This window comes from Leuresthes tenuis, unplaced genomic scaffold (assembly GCF_036924035.1).
Source record: "Leuresthes tenuis unplaced genomic scaffold, fLeuTen1.0.hap1 SCAF_9, whole genome shotgun sequence".
NCBI lineage: Eukaryota > Metazoa > Chordata > Actinopteri > Atheriniformes > Atherinopsidae > Leuresthes > Leuresthes tenuis.
Window position 1 is genome coordinate 1,319,241 of NW_027325363.1, and position 23,609 is coordinate 1,342,849.

The window sequence follows — 23,609 nt, forward strand, 5'->3', positions numbered from 1 at the left end:
TTAACCAGAGCATTGATCAGTTAATCAGAGCATTGATCAGTTAATCAGAGCATTGATCAGCAGCTCCTGGCTGCTTCTTACCCTCATGAATAATAAATAAAACCTCCTTCCAGGTCCTGAATCTGGGTCCAGTGACGGTGGAACTCACAGTTCTCAGCAGAAATCATCCTCCTCTAGCTCAGCTGACACCAGACCCAGCTCAGCTGGCACCAGACCCAGCTCAGCTGGCACCAGACCCAGCTCAGCTGGTACCAGACCCAGCTCAGCTGGTACCAGACCCAGCTCAGCTGACACCAGACCCAGCTCAGCTGGTACCAGACCCAGCTCAGCTGACACCAGACCCAGCTCAGCTGGCACCAGACCCAGCTCAGCTGACACCAGACCCAGCTCAGCTGACACCAGACCCAGCTCAGCTGACACCAGACCCAGCTCAGCTGGTACCAGACCCAGCTCAGCTGACACCAGACCCAGCTCAGCTGGTACCAGACCCAGCTCAGCTGGTACCAGACCCAGCTCAGCTGACACCAGACCCAGCTCACCGCAGCCCAAGGTGCAGCCCCAGCCTCAGCCCCCCCCAGCCAGGCCTGCACAACCTGCCGGTGCCACCACAGCCGTCCAGGGCCGGCCAGCGACCCAACAGAACCAGCCCAGCTCTTCCCCGTCACTCACAACACAACCGAAACCTCAGCCTCCGTCATCAGAGAGTAAAGGTAACCAGAACTGGACCGGCAGCTTCACACAGAACCTCTCAGCAGACAGAACCTGGACCTGCTTTAAAGGAGATTCATTTCAACAGTGTCTGCTGTCTCTGTGTTTGTGTTCCTCTGGGGGGGTTTCTGCTCCCAGCAGGCAGCCGACCCTCGTCAGGGTCCCGACCCGATCAGCCGGCAGCCCGAGGCGACTCTCTCCCAGCTCCAGCTCAGCCACAGAACCCAGAGCGTGGGTCCAGACCCGGCAAAGAACTCCCCCCCCAGCAGAACAAAGCAGCTGTGAGCCCAACAATCCGACCCACCAGAGTCCAGAGTGAGTACCTGCAGAATACCAGGTGTTTCCTGTCAGCAGAACCAGGAAGTTCTGACATTCATGTTATCAGGACTGGAAATAAATCTGATTTGGGTTTAATTTTTCTATTAAAACTGAAAAGAAACTGAAAAGAAACTGTGGAAAAAGGCCAAATGAAGCTTCTTCTTTCTCTTTATGAGATAATATTGATCCCTGAATGCAGCTCTATAATCATATATATTATATATTTATATTATATATATATATATGTATTATATTAAATTATAATAATACTATAATAATTACAATTATTTAAATTATATATAATCATGTTTTTTGGTGAGACTGAAGAAATTAATATTTAACTGTCCAATGAGTTCAACATTTACCTGATTAGATAGTAACACGTGTGTCTCTGTGTGTGTGTGTGTGTGTGTGTGTGTGTGTGTGTGTGTGTGTGTGTGTGCCTGTGTGTGTGTGTGTGTGTGTGTGTCTGTGTGTGTGTGTGTGTGTGTGTCTCTGTGTGTGTGTGTGTGTGTGTGTGTGTGTGTGTGCCTGTGTGTGTGTGTGTGTGTGTGTGTATGTGCGCAGCGGTGCGCAGTGTGTGTGAAAGCAGACCAGGTGTGTGTGGGCGGGGCCTCTGTGTGGATCAGCCAGGTGGGAAACACACCTGTGTGTGTGATCAGGGATTCCAGCCCAACTCTCAGCGCACAAACTGTCTCGGTGAGTCGGATTCATTCAGATTCTTTCTTCGTTTGTGAAATTTATTTGTAAATATTTTTAGTTTATTTTTGTTACTTTGATAGTTTTATAATCAGATTTTTTAAAATATTGTTTGAATTATTTGAGGATATTTGAAAGGGAAAATAAATATAAATACTGTGTATATATAATAATAATAATAATAATATATATATTATCTAAGAACATGTTAAAAAAAAATGTTCTTAAATCTTTTTAGACATTTATCATCTTTTCAGTTTTATTATTTTTATTATTTTATTAACTTCCATATTTATTCATAATATTTCTTAATTTTCTGTTATTAATCAATTTAATTGATTATCTTTGTTCACATAATGTTGTTTTTTTTACTTTTTATTTGTTTTTCTTTCAATTCTGACAAATTAGTTTAGAATTTTTCTTTTTTGTGACTTCATTGTTTGTAACTTTTTGATCTTTTAAAAATTTGAATATTGAAATTATAGGAGAACATTTAAATGGGATGTTTCTGTAATCTTGATATTCTTTTATATTTTCTTATATTTTTCAGGTCTTTTGATTGATTTTACTGTTTAAGTTTGATATTATCAGTCAATTTTTACAGACTTTTTAAAACTTTCATCTTATCTGTTTTTATCCATATTTATTTATTATTAATTTAATTTTTTATAAATAAACACAATCGGGTTTAAACAGGATTTTTCTGTGTCGTCTTGCATCATAAAAACCACAAAACTAATTTATTCATCGCCGTTTATTCTCAGACGGATGAAAATAACTTTTCTTCTTCTGTTTTCTTCTTCTGTTTTCTTCTTCTCTTTTCTTTTTGTGCGCAGATGTGAACGAGTGTGCGCAGACGCCAGGTGTGTGTTTGGTTGGAGAGTGTGTGAACACACCTGGCAGCTACAGGTGTGTGTGTCCCTCTGGATACAGAAGCAACAACCAGCAGAACAGTTGCCAAGGTGACGCCAATTCCTGTTGTTGCTTTGTTGAAACGTTGTATCTGCATATTATTCACTTATGAATATATATAATATATATAATGCATATAAAATGATATAATTGGATGTGATTTGTTTTGTTTGCCTGAAAGTTGTAAAGAAAATCTAGAATATATATTAAAACTATACCGTAAAAAAAATCTGGAAAATATAAGAATATGTAAAAAAAATTGTCATATTTATTAGTGAGATAAATGAGTTAGATATATTAGAATAGTTAAAAAAATTTTTTTTTAAATGTAGAAAATATTTTTTATCTTATTAATATAATAAAATTTTAAAAAAGTTTACAATAATATAAATGAAATATTATCAATTAAACAATATTTTCAGAATATTTCAATATTAACAATAAAAACATCTGAAATATCTTTTTTTACTTAATATTTAGATGAATAATTATTGAAGTGAATCATATTCCCGATTTTACACGTTTTAAACTTAAAATTAAATGTAATTCTGCTTAAATTTAGTGAAACCGGTAAAGTATCTGCTTGTTTCGTGCGTTTTGTTCTGAACTCTCAGACATCGACGAGTGTCAGCAGAACCCCTGCAGAGACGGTCGCTGTGACAACACGCCGGGCAGCTACAGGTGTGTCTGTCGCCTTGGTTACAGAAGCAACAACCAGCAGAACAGTTGCCAAGGTGACGCCAATTCCTGTTGGTTTGTTGAAATGTTTCTCGTTGTGTTTTCATATTATTCGCTTGCAATTGGATGTGATTTGTTTTGTTTGCCTGAAAGTTGTAAAGAAAATCTGGAATATATATTAAATATAAATCGTTTAAAAGAATCTGGAAAATATAAGAATAAAATGTAAACAATTTTGTTTTTAAAAAAATATAGAAAATATTTAGGTTTTTTATATGATAAAATGTCCAAAAATAAATGAAAAATGTTTTAGGAATATTTCAAGATTAACAATAAAAAAATAATTTTTTACTTTATATTTCCAAATCTACTGAGAACAATAATTATAATAAGTCCTAAAATCAATTTATTGATTCCGTTGTGTTTTTTTCAATGAGATGAATGAAATAAGAAAAATAATTAGATATTTATGGTAATAATAAGAACAATTAGAAAAACAGTATAAAGAAGAATCCAAAGAGAATAAAAATATCATTCTTGAAAACATGAAATATTAAATTATATATTTTTATCAGTATTAGAATTAAATGTAATTCTGCTTAAATTTAGTGAAACCGGTAAAGTATCTGCTTGTTTCGTGCGTTTTGTTCTGAACTCTCAGACATCGACGAGTGTCAGCAGAACCCCTGCAGAGACGGTCGCTGTGACAACACGCCGGGCAGCTACAGGTGTGTCTGTCGCCTTGGTTACAAGCTGGTTGGCAACACCTGCACAGGTAAAGACACATGAGGGAACGGATCTGCTCGTTCAGTTGTGATTACATATTTGAGCCTATCGGGTCTTTTTTAACGGCTCATCAATGATTTTATCGATTATCATCATCATTATTTTTGATCCAATCCATAAAATTATGCAGAACGCGGCGTTCCCACTGTTTCTGTTCGTGTGATTGGCTGAAGGAAGACTCAGGTGTGTCTCACCTGTGTGTTGCAGATGTGGACGAGTGCGTGGACCCGATGCAGTGTCCCGGTCAGGAGTGCGTGAACACGCAGGGCTCGTACCGCTGCGCGTCCTGCCAGCCGGGGTACGGGCTGCTCAACGGGCTCTGCACAGGTAACGCCGCTCACCTGGTCACAGTGTCAGCCACATTTAGCTGAACCTTCCAGCTTTCTAACTGTTCTGTTGGAACCAGGTGACTCAGACGGGGAAAAGCCCGCCATCCGCTCCGTTTCTCCGGATGTTTTCACAAAATATTTGTCTCTGAGCAGTGGCAAAAACACAAGATGCGGACTATAGTTATGGACTTTCTCTTCAAGCTTGTCTCCAAAACCTTCCTCCGTTTTATATACCTTAAATTACCTTAAAATTGGCCCTACCTGGGCCAAATGTAAGGTAACATCATGTAATAACTAAAGTAATAACCAGGTTATAGCCTGGTAAAGACTGAAACTGAAGTAACAGGGTAAAAGGGGCCGAAACAAACGGCAATATAAGGCTAAACTATTTGGTAATAGTTTGGTAATATTAAAGAAATAATATGGTAACCTGCTAAAAATAAAATGATTGTATTCGTTGCAATATTTTAATAAGAAACCTGGTAATATCGTAACAAAAATGGAAATAATAAAGCAGTAGTTATGAGGTAATATAGAATAATGTTTCTGTAGTATTCAGGTTAGAATGAATGGTTAAAATTGGTAATTCATCTGTTATGGTGCTGAAGTTCATCTGTTATGGTGCCGAAATTCATCTGTTATGGTGCCGAAATTATTCTTTTATGGTGCCGAAATTCATCTATTATGGTGCTGAAATTCATCTGTTATGGTGCCGAAATTCATCTGTTATGGTGCCGAAATTCATCTGTTATGGTGCCGAAATTCATCTGTTATGGTGCTGAAATTCTTCTATTATGGTGCCGAAATGCATCTGTTATGGTGCCGAAATTCATCTGTTATGGTGCCGAAATGCATCTGTTATGGTGCCGAAATTCATCTGTTATGGTGCCGAAATTCATCTGTTAAGGTGCCGAAATTCATCTGTTATGGTGCTGAAATTCATCTGTTATGGTGCCGAAATTCATCTGTTATGGTGCTGAAATTCATCTGTTATGGTGCCGAAATTCATCTGTTATGATGCTGAAATTCATCTGTTATGATGCTGAAATTCATCTGTTATGATGCTGAAATGCATCTGTTATGGTGCCGAAATTCATCTGTTATGGTGCCGAAATTCATCTGTTATGGTGCCGAAATGCATCTGTTATGGTGCCGAAATTCATCTGTTAAGGTGCCGAAATTCATCTGTTATGGTGCTGAAATTCATCTGTTATGGTGCCGAAATTCATCTGTTATGGTGCCGAAATTCATCTGTTATGATGCTGAAATTCATCTGTTATGATGCTGAAATTCATCTGTTATGATGCTGAAATGCATCTGTTATGGTGCCGAAATTCATCTGTTATGGTGCCGAAATTCATCTGTTATGGTGCCGAAATTCATCTGTTATGATGCTGAAATTCATCTGTTATGATGCTGAAATTCATCTGTTATGATGCTGAAATGCATCTGTTATGGTGCCGAAATTCATCTGTTATGGTGCCGAAATTCATCTGTTATGATGCTGAAATTCATCTGTTATGATGCTGAAATTCATCTGTTATGGTGCTGAAATTCATCTGTTATGGTGCCGAAATTCAGATATTATGGTGCTGAAATTCATCTGTTATGGTGCTGAAATTCATCTGTTATGGTGCTGAAATTCATCTGTTATGGTGCTGAAATTCATCTGTTATGGTGCTGAAATTCATCTGTTATGGTGCCGAAATTCAGATATTATGGTGCTGAAATTCATCTGTTATGGTGCTGAAATTCATCTGTTATGGTGCTGAAATTCATCTGTTATGGTGCCGAAATTCATCTGTTATGGTGCTGAAATTCATCTGTTATGGTGCTGAAATTCATCTGTTATGATGCTGAAATTCATCTATTATGGTGCTGAAATTCATCTGTTATGGTGCCGAAATTCAGATATTATGGTGCTGAAATTCATCTGTTATGGTGCTGAAATTCATCTGTTATGGTGCTGAAATTCATCTGTTATGGTGCTGAAATTCATCTGTTATGGTGCCGAAATTCATCTGTTATGGTGCTGAAATTCATCTGTTATGGTGCTGAAATTCATCTATTATGGTGCTGAAATTCATCTGTTATGGTGCTGAAATTCATCTGTTATGGTGCTGAAATTCATCTGTTATGGTGCCGAAATTCATCTGTTATGGTGCCGAAATTCATCTATTATGGTGCTGAAATTCATCTGTTATGGTGCCGAAATTCATCTGTTATGGTGCCGAAATTCATCTGTTATGGTGCTGAAATTCATCTGTTATGGTGCCGAAATGCATCTGTTATGGTGCTGAAATTCATCTGTTATGGTGCCGAAATTCATCTGTTATGGTGCTGAAATTCATCTGTTATGGTGCTGAAATTCATCTGTTATGGTGCTGAAATTCATCTGTTATGATGCTGAAATGCATCTATGTAATAACCATGAATCCGGGCTGCAAACTGATGAGGTGCCTTTGTCTGTTTTATCTCTGCCGTGTTGTGATGCCGCAGATATTGATGAGTGCCGTCAGGCTCCGTGCTCCAACGGTCGCTGCGAAAACACACCTGGAAGCTTCCGCTGTGTCTGTCACAATGGCTACAAGCTCCAGAACAACACCTGTACAGGTGAGCACTCTGATCAGATCAATGATCCAGAACTGAGAGGGAAACGGGGGCATAACCGAGTCTGTGTGTGTGTTCAGATGTCAACGAGTGTGCAGAACAGTCGCAGTGTCCCGGGCAGATGTGTGTGAACTCTGTGGGATCCTACAGGTGTGTGTCGTGTCGTCCTGGTTACACACTGACCAACAGACAGTGCACAGGTACGCACCCACGTGTACTCAGCTCAGTTCACCAGCAGCCAAACACTCAGAAAGCTGTTTGTTTTTGTCTAAAAGTCAACTTAAAAGATTATTCAAAGTGGAAATTTATATCTTTGGTACTTCTACTTTGGCTTTTCGTGTCCTCTGATTGGTCGGTTTTCTACAGGTTTGCTCCAGGGTTAGAGTGAGGGATGATGGGAACTTGGTGTTACACTGATCTGGCTACAGCAAAGAAAAACTTAACTCTGTGTTTCTGAGTGGTTGGAGAAGCAACAAGTGGAGGTGTTCATTTGTACAAAGCACAGATGGCACATTCAGCTGCTTTTCCCCTCATTTTTACCGTGATGTTTGAGCTAAAATCCATTCATACGTCCACTTCCAACAAAACAGACGTTTGAAACCGTTTCACTCGCAGCTTGAGGTTCAGACTCGTGTCCTTTTGGTTTTGGAACAGCCTCAACTTTCAGCTTCGGTCTCCAGTTAGGTGATAGCAGCAGGAATAAAACTGTTTTTGGGACTAAAAACCTTGGTCCACATGCCGTCCTTCTTCCTAACTTCAGGGAAATCGATGTTAATGTTGATCATTACGTCCTTAATTGTGAAAATATTTCCAACTTTAACTGTGCTCTGATCTCAGGATGTTTTCTTCTTTCTTTGGGGTGTCTGACAGTAACGTAAGAAGTGCACCTCTGGTTGTTTCTGCTGCAGATGTTGATGAGTGTGCGAGCGGCAGGGCGTGTGACGGAGAGCGGCAGTGCGTCAACACCGTCGGCTCCTTCAGATGCGACTGTCTGCCTGGATATCGGACCTCTGGCCTGGGGAGGCAGTGCAGAGGTGAGTGGATCTCAGATGGGGGTCAGAACAGGTTAAAATACAGAAACAGGAAGATCTGGGAAATAATTTGTTCACACAGAACCCTCCATAATGTGTGGGACAGTGTGATGGATTAAAGCCGCCATGTTCAGCCCTCAGTTTGTCCCTTTAAGTCCCTCCTTCAGCAGATAGAAGCTCAGCTGGATCTGAACCAGCTGAACCAGCTGGATCTGAACCAGCTGGATCTGAACCATCTGACGGCCTCGGCCATGTTTCAGCTCTGAGAAACTCTGGTGCTGCTCAGCAGGATGTTTGGATCATTATCTTGTTGCAGGATGAAGCTTTGGAGGCATTTACTGGAGCTGGAGCAGATCAGTTCCAGCTCAGAGTTGATGGAGCAGCTGCCATCAGCAGCAGAACCTGTGGCAGCAGAACCTGTGGCAGCAGAACCTGTGGCAGCCAGAACCAGAACCTGTGGCAGCAGAACCTGTGGCAGCCAGACATGCCCACACCATCACCCCCCCCCCCCCCCCCCCCCCCCACCGTGTTCAGCAGAGCAGCTGCTATGCTGTGGATCTTGGTTCCTGTTGGTCTCCACACTTTCTTCACTCTGATGCAGGTTCTTCTGGGTCCGGTCTGTCCAAAACACCTTTTTCCAGAACTCTGCAGCTCCTTTAAGGACTTTTTGGCAAACTGTGACGTGTCCATCCTGTTTCTGTGGCTAACTAGCGGTTAGCATGTAGCAGTAGCTAACTAGCGGTTAGCATGTAGCAGTAGCTAACTAGCGGTTAGCATGTAGCAGTGTAGCCTCTGAGTTTCTGTTCATGAAGTCTTCTGTGGACAGTCGTCTCTGACAGAGACACACCTGCCTCCTGCAGATGGTTCTGATCCGTTGGACGGGCCTTTGAGGGTTCTTCTTTGGCCTATCGGTCCCTCTGTGATCCCAGAACTTTCACTGGTTCAGCTTCTCTCCTCATGTTGAACAACGACAGAAAAGAGCCGAAGTATTTGATCCCTGTCCTGATGAAGCAGTGACACACACCTGTAAACACACCAGGAACACACCTGGAACACACCTGAGGAACCACACACACCTGAGGAACCACACACACCTGGAACACACCTGAGGAGCCACACACACCTGGAACACACCTGAGGAGCCACACACACCTGAGGAGCCACACACACCTGGAACACACCTGAGGAGCCACACACACCTGAGGAACCACACACCTGAGGAACCACACACACCTGAGGAACCACACACACCTGAGGAACCACACACACCTGGAACACACCTGAGGAACCACACACACCTGGAACACACCTGAGGAACCACACACACCTGAGGAACCACACACACCTGAGGAACCACACACACACACCTGAGGAACCACACACACCTAGAACACACCTGAGGAACCACACACACCTGAGGAACCACACACACCTGTAACACACCTGAGGAACCACACACACCTGAGGAACCACACACACCTGGGGAACCACACACACCTGGAACACACCTGAGGAACCACACACACCTGAGGAACCACACACACCTGGGGAACCACACACACCTGGAACACACCTGAGGAACCACACACACCTGAGGAACCACACACCTGAGGAACCACACACACCTGTAACACACCTGTAACACACCTGAGGAACCACACACACCTGAGGAACCACACACACCTGAGGAACCACACACACCTGGAACACACCTGCGCATCGAAGCATTGAAGCAAATCATTTACTTTGAGTATTTTTGTAATCGAGTTACTGGAGGAGCTCGTTGTCAGTTTATTTTTCTGATGATATTTATTATATTAATTATCATATATAATTAATTATTATTATATTTACTCATTAATTTTGTCTTTTCTCAGACATTAACGAGTGTCTGGAGGGTGACTTCTGCTTCTCCAGAGGAGAGTGTGTGAACACACCTGGATCCTACATGTGTGTGTGTTCACAGGGATTCACTCTGAGCCACAACAGGACGGCCTGCCTCGGTGAGTCCCAGGAAACTGGACCTTCGGTTTCTTTTCATCAGTTTTCATCAAAGACAGATTCAGATTACCCAGGACCGCTGTTCAACCTGGAGTTTAATCAATCTGAAACTGGAAACTGGACCTTCGGTTTCTTTTCATCAGTTTTCATCAAAGACAGATTCAGATTACCCAGGACCGCTGTTCAAACCGGAGTTTAATCAATCTGAAACTGGAAACTGGACCTTCGGTTTCTTTTCATCAGTTTTCATCAAAGACAGATTCAGATTACCCAGGACCGCTGTTCAACCTGGAGTTTAATCAATCTGAAACTGGAAACTGGACCTTCGGTTACTTTTCATCAGTTTTCATAGGTTAATCAATCAAACACAGACTCAGATTATTACCGAAACAGCCTCAGAGTCCTGCTTTTAAGAGCCTCATGATGTGAGAATTGGTTTAAAATCTAGAAATGTTGAGTTTATATTCAGCTTGTTTGCTGTGTTGTTGTTTTAAATGCTTTAAATCGCATAATTAACACAGAAATCTATTTATTATCTAAAGAAATCAGTCTAAATCAGCTCAAACATGTCAGAGATCAGTGGAAAATGTTCATCATTGTGGTCCAAATAACCACATTTAAAGTAATTAATTTGATCTAAAAACAAACTGAATTTAAAGTCACAGACAAATAAAACAAATTGTAACATATATAAAAAAGAGTAACTACTGAGTATAAAGAGCATAAAGTTTCAGAATTAGTGAATTAATAACTTTTATTACAGTCTTATGATAATAAATATAAACTAGTGTATTTGGATAAATGCAATCAGCTGTTTTATTGGTTTATTTCAGGATGAAGAACTTTCATATTTGATATTTTCTCATAAAGATGTGTGTATTTTGTTGTTTATTTGACAGCTTTGATCTCCATGGTTACGCACATTATTTATGTTTCTGTAGATGAGGACGAGTGTGAGAAGTCAGGCGTGTGTTCAGACGGTCGCTGTGTGAACACAGAAGGTTCGTTCCGGTGTGAATGTGAAGCCGGATTCACCACCAACCCGGAGAAGACCGCCTGCCTCGGTACACAAACATCTCAGATTCAAAGTCAGCATGAAGCTGCTCCACAGTGGGTTCGATCAGCTTCATTTCTTTATATTTCTGCATAAAAACAGGAAGCAGCTGCAGAGATTCACTGAAACATGTTCAAACCTGAACATAAACCCAGAATCTGAGGCAGAAACAGAGTTTTTTCTCAGTTCTCAGCAGCTTTAAAGTGAATCTCTGGTCTGAGCTCCTTTATTCTCCAACACAGCCTGAACCCTCTGAGACCAGCTTTCTGTCATTTCTTTAAGGAGTCTTCAGGAATAGTTCTCCAGGCTTCTTGAAGGACATCCCAAAGCTCTTCTTTGGATGTGGGCTGCCTTTTGTTCCGTTCTCTGTCAGATGATCCCACACTGCTTCAATAATGTTGAGGTCCGGGCTCTGGGGAGGATTCATCCCTCCATAAGACCTGTTGCCACTGATTTTCAGTCCACTTCTTGTGTCATTTGGCACAGCTCAGCCTTTTCTCCCTGTTTCCCTTCCTTAAGAACGGCTTCTTGACAGCCACCCTTCCATGGAGCCCATTTCTGATGAGGCTTGGGCCAACAGTAGATGGATCAGCTGAAGGTCCAGATGCATCTCTCAGGTCCTGTCAGGTCACAGCTGGATTTTTTCCTCTTTCTTAAGGACATCACTTTCAGATCCTGTTCATCTGCTGGAGATAGTTTTTTAGGCCTGACACTTCTTCTTCTGTCCTCCACTTGTCCAGTTTCCTCAAATGTTTTAAGGACACACTGCACACCATGCTGAGATATGCCAAGTTTTCAGCTAATAGCTCTTTGGGAATCACCTTGTTGCTGCAGAAATCCTATTTTCTGTCTGTCAAACTGTGTTTTCTTTGCTGTTTTTCATAGATGCAGCTAAAGAAATGGGAACAAATGATGTGTCTTTGTGACAGGCTGCTGGTAACAAAGAGCCTAAAGATCCAGTTTAAAATGGCTTCTTTGCTAAGTTGTCTGTTCTGTGTCGACACAACACTGGTTCATCCCTTGAGTTAGGAGCCTTTTTTCTGCCTGAAGGGTTCATAGCTCAGAGTTAAGTGGCTGAACAAAGAAAAAACACTGAAAATGCTCAGGAACAAGGACTGAAGATGAGGGAAAAAGCATAAAACAGATTGTCAGACTCACACTAAGAGACAGGGACCTGTTAAGTTGGATTTTTTTTAATTGGAAGCTGCCAAGCACAAAAAAATTCCAATTTAGATGTTTTGACTGTGTCTTGTCTTCAGTTTTCTGTCCTCACTCTTGATAAATATCCTGCATCTTCTCTTTCCTCATACCTAAGGTCCACTCTGACTCAGCTAACGTTGTCTCTGTTTGCCTCTCAGATGTTGACGAGTGCGTCACCTCCGGCGGTTCAGTTTGCGGGTCAAAGCGGTGTGAGAATACGATCGGTTCCTACCTCTGCCTCACTTCCTGTGAGCCGGGTTTCCAGGTGACCCACGATGGCAGTTGTACAGGTGAGACAAATGGTGACGGAGCAGACCAACATCTCAGTTTCCACCCGAATGCTAGCATGAATAAAACTGTGTGTTGTCTCTCAGATGAGGACGAGTGTGTGTCCCAGCCGGGTGTTTGCGGCTCGGCTCGCTGCGAGAATGTGAAGGGAAGCTTCAGGTGTAAATGTGACCGAGCTGGAGCCGTGTTCAACGCCACAACCAGACAGTGTGTCAGCCCACCGCCACAAGGTCAACACAACACCCAGCTGGGAACTTTTACCTTTGATTAAAACAGTTTGTGTCCCAAAAACACGATTAATGTAGAAGAACCCAAACTCACAGGTGGACACGTCTCTGTCCTGTGATCAGAGAGGTTAAAGAAGTGTTCAAAGTAGGGCAGAACGTCCTCGCAGGACAGAACGTCCTCGCAGGACAGAACCGTCCTCGCAGGGCAGAACCGTCCTAACAGGGCAGAACCGTCCTCGTAGGGCAGAACCGTCCTCGCAGGACAGAACCGTCCTCGCAGGGCAGAACCGTCCTAACAGGGCAGAACCGTCCTCGTAGGGCAGAACCGTCCTCGCAGGACAGAACCGTCCTCGCAGGGCAGAACCGTCCTCGCAGGGCAGAACCGTCCTCGCAGGGCAGAACCGTCCTCGCAGGACAGATCCGTCCTCGCAGGGCAGAACCGTCCTCGCAGGACAGATCCGTCCTCGTAGGGCAGAACCGTCCTCGCAGGACAGAACCGTCCTCGCAGGGCAGAACCGTCCTAACAGGGCAGAACCGTCCCCGCAGGGCAGAACCGTCCTCGCAGGGCAGAACCGTCCTCGCAGGGCAGAACCGTCCTCGCAGGACAGATCCGTCCTCGCAGGGCAGAACCGTCCTCGCAGGGCAGAACCGTCCTCACAGGACAGAACCCTCCTCGCAGGGCAGAACCGTCCTCACAGGACAGAACCGTCCTCGCAGGGCAGAACCGTCCTCGCAGGACAGAACCGTCCCCGCAGGGCAGAACCGTCCCCGCAGGGCAGAACCGTCCTCGCAGGGCAGAACCGTCCTCGCAGGGCAGAACCGTCCTCGCAGGGCAGATCCGTCCTCGCAGGGCAGAACCGTCCTCGCAGGGCAGAACCGTCCTCGCAGGACAGAACCCTCCTCGCAGGGCAGAACCGTCCTCGCAGGGCAGAACCGTCCTCACAGGACAGAACCCTCCTCGCAGGGCAGAACCGTCCTCACAGGACAGAACCGTCCCCGCAGGGCAGAACCGTCCCCGCAGGGCAGAACCGTCCTCGCAGGGCAGAACCGTCCTCGCAGGGCAGAACCGTCCTCGCAGGGCAGAACCGTCCTCGCAGGACAGAACCCTCCTCGCAGGGCAGAACCGTCCTCGCAGGGCAGAACCGTCCTCGCAGGGCAGAACCGTCCTCGCAGGGCAGAACCGTCCTCGCAGGGAAGAACGTCCTCGTAGGGCAGAACGTCCTCGCAGGACAGAACGTCCTCGCAGGGCAGAACGTCCTCGCAGGCCAGAACCTTCCTCGCAGGGCAGAACCGTCTCAGCCCGCACTTAATTGAAACCCAAACCAGTGAGTATTTTACTAATTTACTCTCCTTGTTTCTCCAGGAGCAGAGACGGTTCCCAGCCTCCACCACTCTTCTTCCTCCTCCTCCTCTTCTTCTTCCTCCTCCTCTTCTTCCTCCTCCTCCACCTCTTCCTCTTCTTCCACCTCCTTCCACGTCGGCTCGGTGGAGCTCCCTCCGGTGCTGCACTCCCTCCCTGCAGCTCGTCCAGGTGAGCTGAGGGAGTGTTACTATAACCTGGCCGATCTTGGCACCTGCAGCCTGCTGGCCGCCAACACCAGCCATCAGGAGTGCTGCTGCACGGTGGGGGAGGGGTGGGGGCTGGGCTGCCAGTACCACACCTGCCCATCTGTGGACACAGGTGAGACATCCGGCCCAGTTTGTCCAGCCTGTGTTTGGGTTCATTCTCTGGCAGCTGACGTTTCTCTGTGTTCCAGCGGAGTTTCTGACTCTGTGTCCCAGCGGGAGAGGATATGTGACGCCTGGTTCAGGAGCCTTCAGCTACACAGGTACGCACACCTGCAGGTGGAGGTCACCTCATCAGTTTACCTTCTGTTCTTCACTGCTTTTAGCTTCAGCCTTTTCTCTTGTTTCCAGATGTGGACGAATGTAAGCGTTTCCAACCAGAGGTGTGTAAGAACGGAGTGTGTGTCAACAACATCCCCGGATACAGCTGCTACTGCTCCATTGGATACGTTTACAACAGCACGCTGCTGGAGTGTGTCGGTACGAAGCTGATTTAACGAAGCACAAACGTCTACTTTTTAAGAAATCCTCATTTTAACAACCAGGTTTCAACAGGCTGCAGCTTATCAGAGATGAAGGTAACCTGTGAATGGGGTAAAACTGAGTGACCCCAAGTTGAGGAAGTTGGTTCATTTAATCACCTAATTTGCATGTGGTGACATCACTCGTGACGTGAACTCTATGAAAGCCTCGTCCTCTCTGATTGGTCACCAACTGAGGGAATGCTTTTTTAATTTTCATCAAAGATTTGAACCAAAACATCTTCTCTTGTTGAATATTTCGATTAATTTTCTCTAAATTTCACCCGGAAATCTTCCATATAAACACTTCCTGTTAGCTGCGTGAGCTAACGGCCAAACACTTCCTGTTAGCTACATGAGCTAACGGCCAAACACTTCCTGTTAGCTGCATGAGCTAACGGCCGAACACTTCCTGTTAGCTGCATGAGCTAACGGCCGAACACTTCCTATTAGCTGCATGAGCTAACGGCCAAACACTTCCTGTTAGCTGCATGAGCTAACGGCCAAACACTTCCTGTTAGCTGCATGAGCTAACGGCCGAACACTTCCTGGTAGCTGCATGAGCTAACGCGCGAACACTTCCTGTTAGCTGCATGAGCTAACGGCCAAACACTTCCTGGTACCTGCATCAGCTAACGGCCAAACACTTCCTGTTAGCTGCATCAGCTAACGGCCAAACACTTCCTGTTAGCTGCATGAGCTAATGGCCAAACACTTCCTGTTAGCTGCACGAGCTAACGGCCAAACACTTCCTGTTAGCTGCATGAGCTAACGGCCAAAGACTTCCTGTTAGCTGCATGAGCTAACGGCCAAACACTTCCTGTTAGCTGCACGAGCTAACGGCCAAACACTTCCTGTTAGCTGCACGAGCTAACGGCCAAACACTTCCTGTTAGCTGCATGAGCTAACGGCCAAAGACTTCCTGTTAGCTGCATGAGCTAACAGCCAAACGCTTCCTGTTAGCTGCATGAGCTAACGGCGCCACTGATACGGTATTTTATTTCATTCATCAGTTTACTGGAACATTTAGGACATGAAGACACCTTAATTCAGGGGATAATTCAGATAAAACATGTCAGTCCACAGCCTGTTTTACTCAGGGTGGGGGCACTTACAGGTTTAAAACTGAACAAACTTTTTAGAGGATAAAAACTGACATTAGCATCAATAGCTGACTTTGTTTCTTTGACTCAGATCACGATGAGTGTGAGGAGGAAAGCTGTATCGGAGGAATTTGTGTGAACACCGTTGGTTCGCATTACTGCAGCTGTCCGCCTCCTCTGGTGCTCGATGACACCCAGCGAAACTGTGTGAACTCCTCCCACCTCACCGTGGGTAAGACTCCCGGCCTCCTCCTTTAGCCTTTAGCCTTTAGCCTTTAGCCTTTACTTTGTTGCTCTGCAGAGCTGCTGTTATTTACTGTGAGAGTTGGATCTCACGTCTCATTTAACTTCTAAAGACAAAGATGCTATAAAGCTATAAAGTGGATGTACTTAACGATATCTCACCTGCGTAGAAACAACTGTTAGAGATGAATCCTGTTTTTTTTTTTCCAGATGAGAACTTGTCTCTGTGCTGGCAGCACGTCAACGCAGACCTGATGTGTCAGAGTCCTCTGCTCGGACCTCAGGTCACCTTCATCGACTGCTGCTGTATGTACGGGGAGGGCTGGGGGTTGGACTGCTCCCTCTGTCCTTCCACCGACTCTGGTAAACACACACTGACATACTGTGGTCTGGCAGTCAGATAGTCTATAATCCACGATGCCAAGGAGGGGGCCACACCCACACCTAGAAGCTTGTCTTTCAGTATGGGAGGCCGTACTGGTAGCTAACACAGCATCACTGTCAAGTCAGCTAACAGGTTAGATTTTTATATGTAGAATAAAACATTTGAGGTCCAGTTAATGTTCTGGGTCAAAAAGATTCACCCCAAGGTGAAAAAGCCCAGAGCTACATCTCAGACTCTACAGGCCTCAGTTAGCATGTTAAAGGTTAAAGGTCATACATCTCAGACGCTACAGGCCTCAGTTAGCATGTTAAAGGTTAAAGGTCATACATCTCAGACGCTACAGGCCTCAGTTAGCATGTTAAAGGTTAAAGGTCACCCCAAGGTGAAAAAGCCCAGAGCTACATCTCAGACTCTACAGGCCTCAGTTAGCATGTTAAAGGTTAAAGGTCACCCCAAGGTGAAAAAGCCCAGAGCTACATCTCAGACTCTACAGGCCTCAGTTAGCATGTTAAAGGTTAAAGGTCACCCCAAGGTGAAAAAGCCCAGAGCTACATCTCAGACTCTACAGGCCTCAGTTAGCATGCTAAAGGTTAAAGGTCATGACAGCACAGTTAGAAAAAGACTGAACAAGGATGGCTTGTTTGGAAGGGCTGCAGGAGAAAGCCTCTTCTCTCTAAAAAGAACATGGCAGCACAGCTTAGGTTTGCAAAGCTGCATCTGAACAAAGCTCAAGACTTCTGGAACAAAGTCCTTTGGACAGACCAGAGCAAAGTGGAGATGTTTGGTCCTAATGCACAGCAGCACGTTTGGAGGAAACCAAACACAGCATATCAGCACAAACACCTCATACCAGCTGTCAAGCACGGTGGTGGAGGGCTGATGATCTGGGCTGGTTCTGCAGCCACAGGACCTGGGCACCTTGCAGTCATTGAGTCCACCATGAACTCCTCTGGATACCAAAGTATTCTAGAGTCAGATGTGAGGCCATCTGTCCCACAGCTAAAGCTGGGCTGAAACTGGCTCATCAACAGGACAAAGATCCCAAACACAGCAGCAGATCTACAGCAGAATGTGGGAAAAAGGAAAGAATCAAGGTGTTGCAATGGTCCAGTCAGAGTCCAGACCTCAGCCTGACTGAAATGCTGTGGTGGGACCTTAAGAGAGCTGTGCAGAAACCAAAGCTGCAAACCTCAATGAGCTGAAGCAGCGCTGGAGAGAAGAGGGCCGAGATTCCTCCAGAACCATGAGAGAGACTGATAACGTCCCACAGGAAACCATCACTGCAGCTCACTGCTGCTGAAGCTGCTGGATCAGGGGTTCACTTAGTTTTACACTCACTGCTTCTGTGTTTTTCTCAGTCTTTGTTCATTAAATAATGACACAGTAGATTGAGTTAGTTAAGATGGATTAACTCATGTTTACAAAATCTTTGGAGCTTAAAAGCTTTTCTTATTCAGATTTCAGCGGCTCTCACAGTGAAGTGTTTTTATCAAAGAAATACTTTTGGTGTGTCCCCACATTTTCTCACGTATAGCTCATGAAATGTGTGTTTCTGTATTTTTAAGGGTCACACAAACTGTCCAGACCCCATCTTTTATGACACCTATGAAAGACTCTCTGAGCAGAGTTTAAACATCATTTTAGGAGCAGATGTTTTAGATGTTTGAAGACTCTCTCCCTCCCGTCTCTCTGCAGAAGACTACGCCACTCTGTGCAGATCGTTTACTTCTCCCTTGTTCCCGGAGAGTTTTCCGGACTCGACCGGGATAGAAACCGGAGTGAGACCAGGAGCAGGACGAGAAGGTTTCAGCATTACCACCAACATTTGTTTCTGTTAGCTTCCAGTTGCTTTTTCATTTGCTGTGACTCAGATCTTTACTCAAACCTCCTCAGTTTCTCCCTACGGTCCGGACTTCTTCCCCCCAGCGTTGGTTCCCAGCAGAGATTTCAGTCGTCCCTACTATGATGATTACTCTCCAGCAGGGGGCAGTAGGTCCGACTTCCAAGGGAGGACGCCACCGGGCTCCTTCAGCCTGCCGGACGAAGCCTATCGAGGTTCTGACTACAGGTGAGGACTGAAACACCTGTTTTCTCCTTCAAGTTAGGAAAAGAGAGACTGTTCATGGGAGAAATATTGAGTGTTAAGTTTATGAACCTAATTTGCATTTGGTGACATCACGTGATGACATCACATGATGACATCACATGATGACCTGCTGCAGCTGACAGTGCTGAGGAGCAGGCAGTCATCTGTGTTGTTTCTGTTTTTCTGCATTAGTTACTACACTGAAGGAGACTACGGCCCCCCCGACGGCTCCCCACTCAGGCCTCCCTCCTTCCGGGTTCCCCCAGACCCCCGATCCGAGATCGCGTTTGGGGCCCGGCCTCTTCCTCCATCCCGCCCCGAGCTGCCCCCTCTGAGCCTGGCTCCGCTGCCTGGATCTCCCTACGACGATCAGGAAGAGGAGGAGGAGAGGACCTGGAGGCCCGGCCCGCCGTTCCCTCCCTTCACCGACCGGAGCCGAGGAGGAGGAGGGAGAGGAGGAGCACCGAGGAGGCTGTACGAGAGTGAGTGGAATCAAACTTCTTGTTCTTTTTATTCATTTTCAGCATAAACAAAATCTAAAATGGAGTCTACTGGAGATGAATGCATGGATGAGTTTCTCCTGGTCTTTTTGGGAGAGAAAACCTTTAATTCTGATGTTTCTGAGGTGGTAAAAAGCCGCCTTGGAGACGGCTTTGATGCGGCTGAAAGTCAGATCTGAGTCTATCAAAAAACCCAAAAAGGTTCATGTGTTTCTTTAGTCTATCAACTTATCTATCCAAACCTGGTCAGTGGTTGTAAGGCCCGAGTCTCCAGATATCTACCAATGCTGACCCTCTTCTCTTTGCTGCCCAACAGAATGATCTCAGTTTGGTCTTAACATGTGAGTTAAACTCCCCTACAACTAGTTTGGAACCACAGAAGCCTTTTAGATGAGAGGTGAAACCAAGAAGAAGTCCAGTTTCACTTATTTGAGCATTTTAGAAATACAAAGCCTGATGTTCAAGAATATTTAGGACATTGTTTAAAGTAACACAAATCCATACTGAACAAAAAAGCTGTGACAAAGCTCCTCTTTCCTTCTTATCTTCTCCTCTTTCAGGGCGTTACGAGTCATATGCTGGCCTGAGCGCAGCAGAGGATTGTGGGATACTGCACGGCTGTGAGAACGGCCGGTGTATCCGCGTTGCAGAGGGTTACACCTGTGACTGTTACCAAGGATACGAGCTGGACATGACCTCCATGACCTGTATAGGTAAGCATGGACTGCAGGGTTTATACAGTTAGTTTCTGACATGTTACTCTCAGCTGTGACACCAGCCCAAAGGTAAACGGTAGAACGTATTTTAATGCTAACTTACAGGAAGAAAAATCAGCTTTTTCTCATTTTATTGAGGACAGTTTGGTCAGTTTGGTGATGTAGTGATGGAAGATTGTCCATTTATTTGGTTTCCTTCGTATATGACATATTAACGACATCTTTTTCTGTTTTTATTCTTACTTTCCATTCAGGATTAACTGATTTAATCAGTAAAAGTTTGTCTTTTTGCTTTTGCAGACATAAACGAGTGTGAGGACGGCCTGGACCTGGAGTTCCCGTGTGTGAACGCTCGCTGCGTGAACACCGAGGGCTCGTTCCGCTGCGTCTGCCGCAGAGGATATGTGATGTCCCGCCGGCCAAATCACTGCGTCGCTGCTTAGACCAGAATGAACTGGACTGGAATGAGACTATTAGCCCAGTTCTTCGGTTTAACTGGCTTTGTTATTATTGGAATTATCTGACGACATTTGACAAACTACAGATTTATCAGGTGAAGATATTCTGGACAGTTTTTTATTGCACTAAACTGGGAAGGATGGACTGGGTTAGCCTGTGCAACATGTAGCCCCACCTGATTAAACATCAGCTTAATGCACTGTTTTAGCCTGAAAATGTCTCTTCCACTATTTTAATGGGACCCTGTGGTTATCAGTGTTTCCAGCTGGATGGTTTTCACCCCTCTTGTGCTTTTTCATTGACTAGCTGCTAAGATTTGAGTGCTTTTATCTTCACAGGACACTTGTTAGCTGAACTATAATAACTCGGTTGCTGTAGTTTGGCTGCTGTTTAACACAATGAACAGAGCTGCTGTGAGTTCTTGGTGCCAAATTCACCCAATTCATTCTTTCTGTGAACTCTTCATGGTTTACACTGATATGATCCTCCTTAATGTCGCATCCAAAACTTAAGAAATCACAAAAAAAGACAGTTTTCATCACTTGTGTGAATAATTTCACACAATTTAATGATATTTGCCTGTAAATCCAGAGTTATGTGGCAAAGAGGAGCTGCCAAGCACAAATTATCAGTGTATAATTTTCCTAAATATAGAAACTGTTTCCGGTTTATACCTTTGGATTACACCTTTGGAGGGGAAATGCTAATTGAACCCAGATCTGTCCGGCTTCGTTTGGACTCGGGCTTCCAGTTTGAACATCCATTTGAACAAGATATTTCAGGTTTTAGCCAAGTCTGTTAATCGTGAATATTTGTCTATTAGCATGGTGGATAAAACGAGTGATGGTTAGCTTTGGATGCTTTCTTTCTGCAAAGTTGTGCTTTAGTGAGTAATGGATTAGTGAAACCCAGTCCAGTATATTTCCAAAAGAGTTCATTAAAATACATGCTGAGAATTAATACAAAATATGAACTAAGTCAAGTCACTCTGAACCAGTTTAGCCCAGTTCAGCCCAGAGTTTAAACAATGCTAGCCCTGTTTGGCCCTGTATTTTAAACAGGTTAGCCCTGCATTGGGACCCAAGCTGCATCCAAATTTCTAAATTATGTTTGTGACTTCCTGAAAACTCGCAGCATTGATGCTCAGGTTAATGATTGTAGTTTTCACGAAGAGATTATTACTAAAGTTGTACTATAGACGTTTTATTTTATTTTTCTTGGTAACAATAAGATATTAACATCACTTAATAGCACTCAGTTTCAGAAAAGGAACTGTAGTGTATATAACCAATTGTGATTTTGACAATATATAGCAATAATTAATAGCTTTAGTTAAAAAGTAATATTAAAATAGCATTTAAGTGAAAGAAAGTTTAAAAATATGTTCTGACTTTATTAATAATTTGAATGCAGTACAAAATAAAGTTGGTGAAATATGGCTTCAGTTGGTAATTGTGTTGGCAGATGTGATATCTGGGAAAAGAAATGGAAAATAATGATATTACCTGCTAGTTCTTAGCTATGTTAGCATCTAAACTATTAACTATAAAAAGCCAACGCTAACATAAAGTTAAAAAGAAAAATAGAAAAACATGCTGCTCACAAAGCTGTAGCCACTGAATTAGACAAGAAGTGCAAAGAAATCAACCATTTATAATTGTTATATTTTATATAATATTAGCAGTTTTTATTTGTTTGCGTAAAAATCCCAAAACAACTTTTGCTAGCATTAAATTTCAACTAATTAGTTAAAAGCAGTATCTACTTTTTTGTGCTGTAATGTTTCTTAAAATTAATTTACAGTTTACCACATGTGCAAATAATACTAATTTGGTAGCTAGAAACAAACTTTCAAACTATGCTTGTTTTCATTGTTTCGTTGTTAACTCGCATGCTAACGAACAACCTGTGAAATATTACCATAACAAAAAAAGTCATCATTCGTTTACATTTGTAGCCAAAATTCTGAGGCAAGTCAATAATTTTCGATTAATGTATTTACATAGTTGAAATCTACATAATTTGGCTGTTTTTATTAGCTTATTAGCTAACTTTAAGCTCAAAAGCTGATAAACGAGCTAGGAAGTGTTAGCATGTGTTGAAAAAGGGTTTGGTCACAGAGCTGCAGCCATTGAAACACTGAAACAACATATCTGAACAAAATCAAGTATCTTTATTGTTGAATTACTTATATTTTTGGCAGTTTTTATGATAAAGGTCCAGCTGTTAAGAGCCTAACGTATTGGTCTTTATTATCTTGTCTGCTGCTAACACTGATAATCTAGCGTTAGCTTGTGAGTAGATCCTGGATTGCTCAAAGTTTCCAAATGTTGCCTCTTGCTATACCGTATTTTTAATGCTCTTACAAGACAATGTCTAAGCGGTAGATAAATACTAACTCACATGACTACCTTTGAATTGTTGTTATTTTTGTTTTTCTTTCTTTATTTTTGTTAAAAACAAAAATACTCTTATCCATGGAACTGCAAAGAGTCTCCTCAGTGAATATTTAGTGTAAACCAAATGTGGATTAATCTTTTTTTGTTTTTTTAAGAACGTTTTAGTTGAATCTGCGATAATATATAAGTAATCTCTTAATTTTGGAATAGTCTAAATAGTTGAATTTTATAAATACTAATTGTGTTCACGAGTTACTGACATTTCTGTAGTTTTATTTTATCTTATTTTTTTCGGAGCATTAATTCAAACTCAAGTGCCGCTTCTATTCAGTCGCGTATAGAAGCTCCTTGTGTGTATAATAATTCACTGTGTCAAAAGAATACTTAATTTACTAAATGACAGGACTTGCTACAGCCTGTAAGTGATGTTTTTTGTGTTTATCATATTCTTGGGGCAGTTAACATGCTGAATCTGGTGTGATTAAACCTGAAGTTTGAAGTATAACATGCACTGTATCTCTCAGAGACCAGCTTTCATACAGCAGATTATGTACATTTTCTAAATTTAAGTCTTTTTTTTAATGTTTGTTTTGATTGTTAATGATTCACATTTTTTATCGCTGTGTGTTTGACAAGAAATGAAAATATATTTGCACACTTTTAATGAAATGTGTTTTGTGTTGTTTTAATGTATGATCTGTGGGACGAGAAGTGGTTCAAATTCTAATTTGTCTTTACGGTAAAAGAAGTGAGGTACGGAGAGGATTGTGGGTTTCTGTTCTCAGAGGTT

The 23,609-nt window shown here is 43.3% G+C and overlaps 1 protein-coding gene across 5 annotated transcripts in view; it reads left to right on the forward strand.

Annotated features, from left to right (window-relative positions):
• LOC140313885 (latent-transforming growth factor beta-binding protein 4) overlaps positions 1 to 23,482 on the forward strand; it is a 66,513-nt gene extending 43,031 nt beyond the window's left edge. For 3 of the 5 annotated variants that reach the window (XM_072391867.1, XM_072391870.1, XM_072391871.1), the window contains 24 exons: positions 114 to 710; positions 847 to 1,023; positions 1,594 to 1,725; positions 2,562 to 2,687; positions 3,252 to 3,371; positions 3,977 to 4,090; positions 4,309 to 4,428; positions 6,930 to 7,043; positions 7,121 to 7,240; positions 7,949 to 8,074; positions 9,949 to 10,074; positions 11,014 to 11,136; positions 12,485 to 12,616; positions 12,701 to 12,844; positions 14,205 to 14,522; positions 14,599 to 14,670; positions 14,759 to 14,887; positions 16,123 to 16,263; positions 16,485 to 16,637; positions 18,355 to 18,462; positions 18,553 to 18,727; positions 18,938 to 19,227; positions 19,806 to 19,958; positions 20,262 to 23,482. In XM_072391867.1, the coding sequence (XP_072247968.1) occupies positions 114 to 710; positions 847 to 1,023; positions 1,594 to 1,725; positions 2,562 to 2,687; positions 3,252 to 3,371; positions 3,977 to 4,090; positions 4,309 to 4,428; positions 6,930 to 7,043; positions 7,121 to 7,240; positions 7,949 to 8,074; positions 9,949 to 10,074; positions 11,014 to 11,136; positions 12,485 to 12,616; positions 12,701 to 12,844; positions 14,205 to 14,522; positions 14,599 to 14,670; positions 14,759 to 14,887; positions 16,123 to 16,263; positions 16,485 to 16,637; positions 18,355 to 18,462; positions 18,553 to 18,727; positions 18,938 to 19,227; positions 19,806 to 19,958; positions 20,262 to 20,404 (3,953 nt within the window). In that variant the 3' untranslated portion in view covers positions 20,405 to 23,482. The remainder of the gene's footprint in view (positions 1 to 113; positions 711 to 846; positions 1,024 to 1,593; positions 1,726 to 2,561; positions 2,688 to 3,251; positions 3,372 to 3,976; positions 4,091 to 4,308; positions 4,429 to 6,929; positions 7,044 to 7,120; positions 7,241 to 7,948; positions 8,075 to 9,948; positions 10,075 to 11,013; positions 11,137 to 12,484; positions 12,617 to 12,700; positions 12,845 to 14,204; positions 14,523 to 14,598; positions 14,671 to 14,758; positions 14,888 to 16,122; positions 16,264 to 16,484; positions 16,638 to 18,354; positions 18,463 to 18,552; positions 18,728 to 18,937; positions 19,228 to 19,805; positions 19,959 to 20,261) is intronic. The other 2 variants (XM_072391868.1, XM_072391869.1) reach the window with 2 other exon arrangements.
• The last annotated feature ends 127 nt before the right edge of the window (positions 23,483 to 23,609 follow it).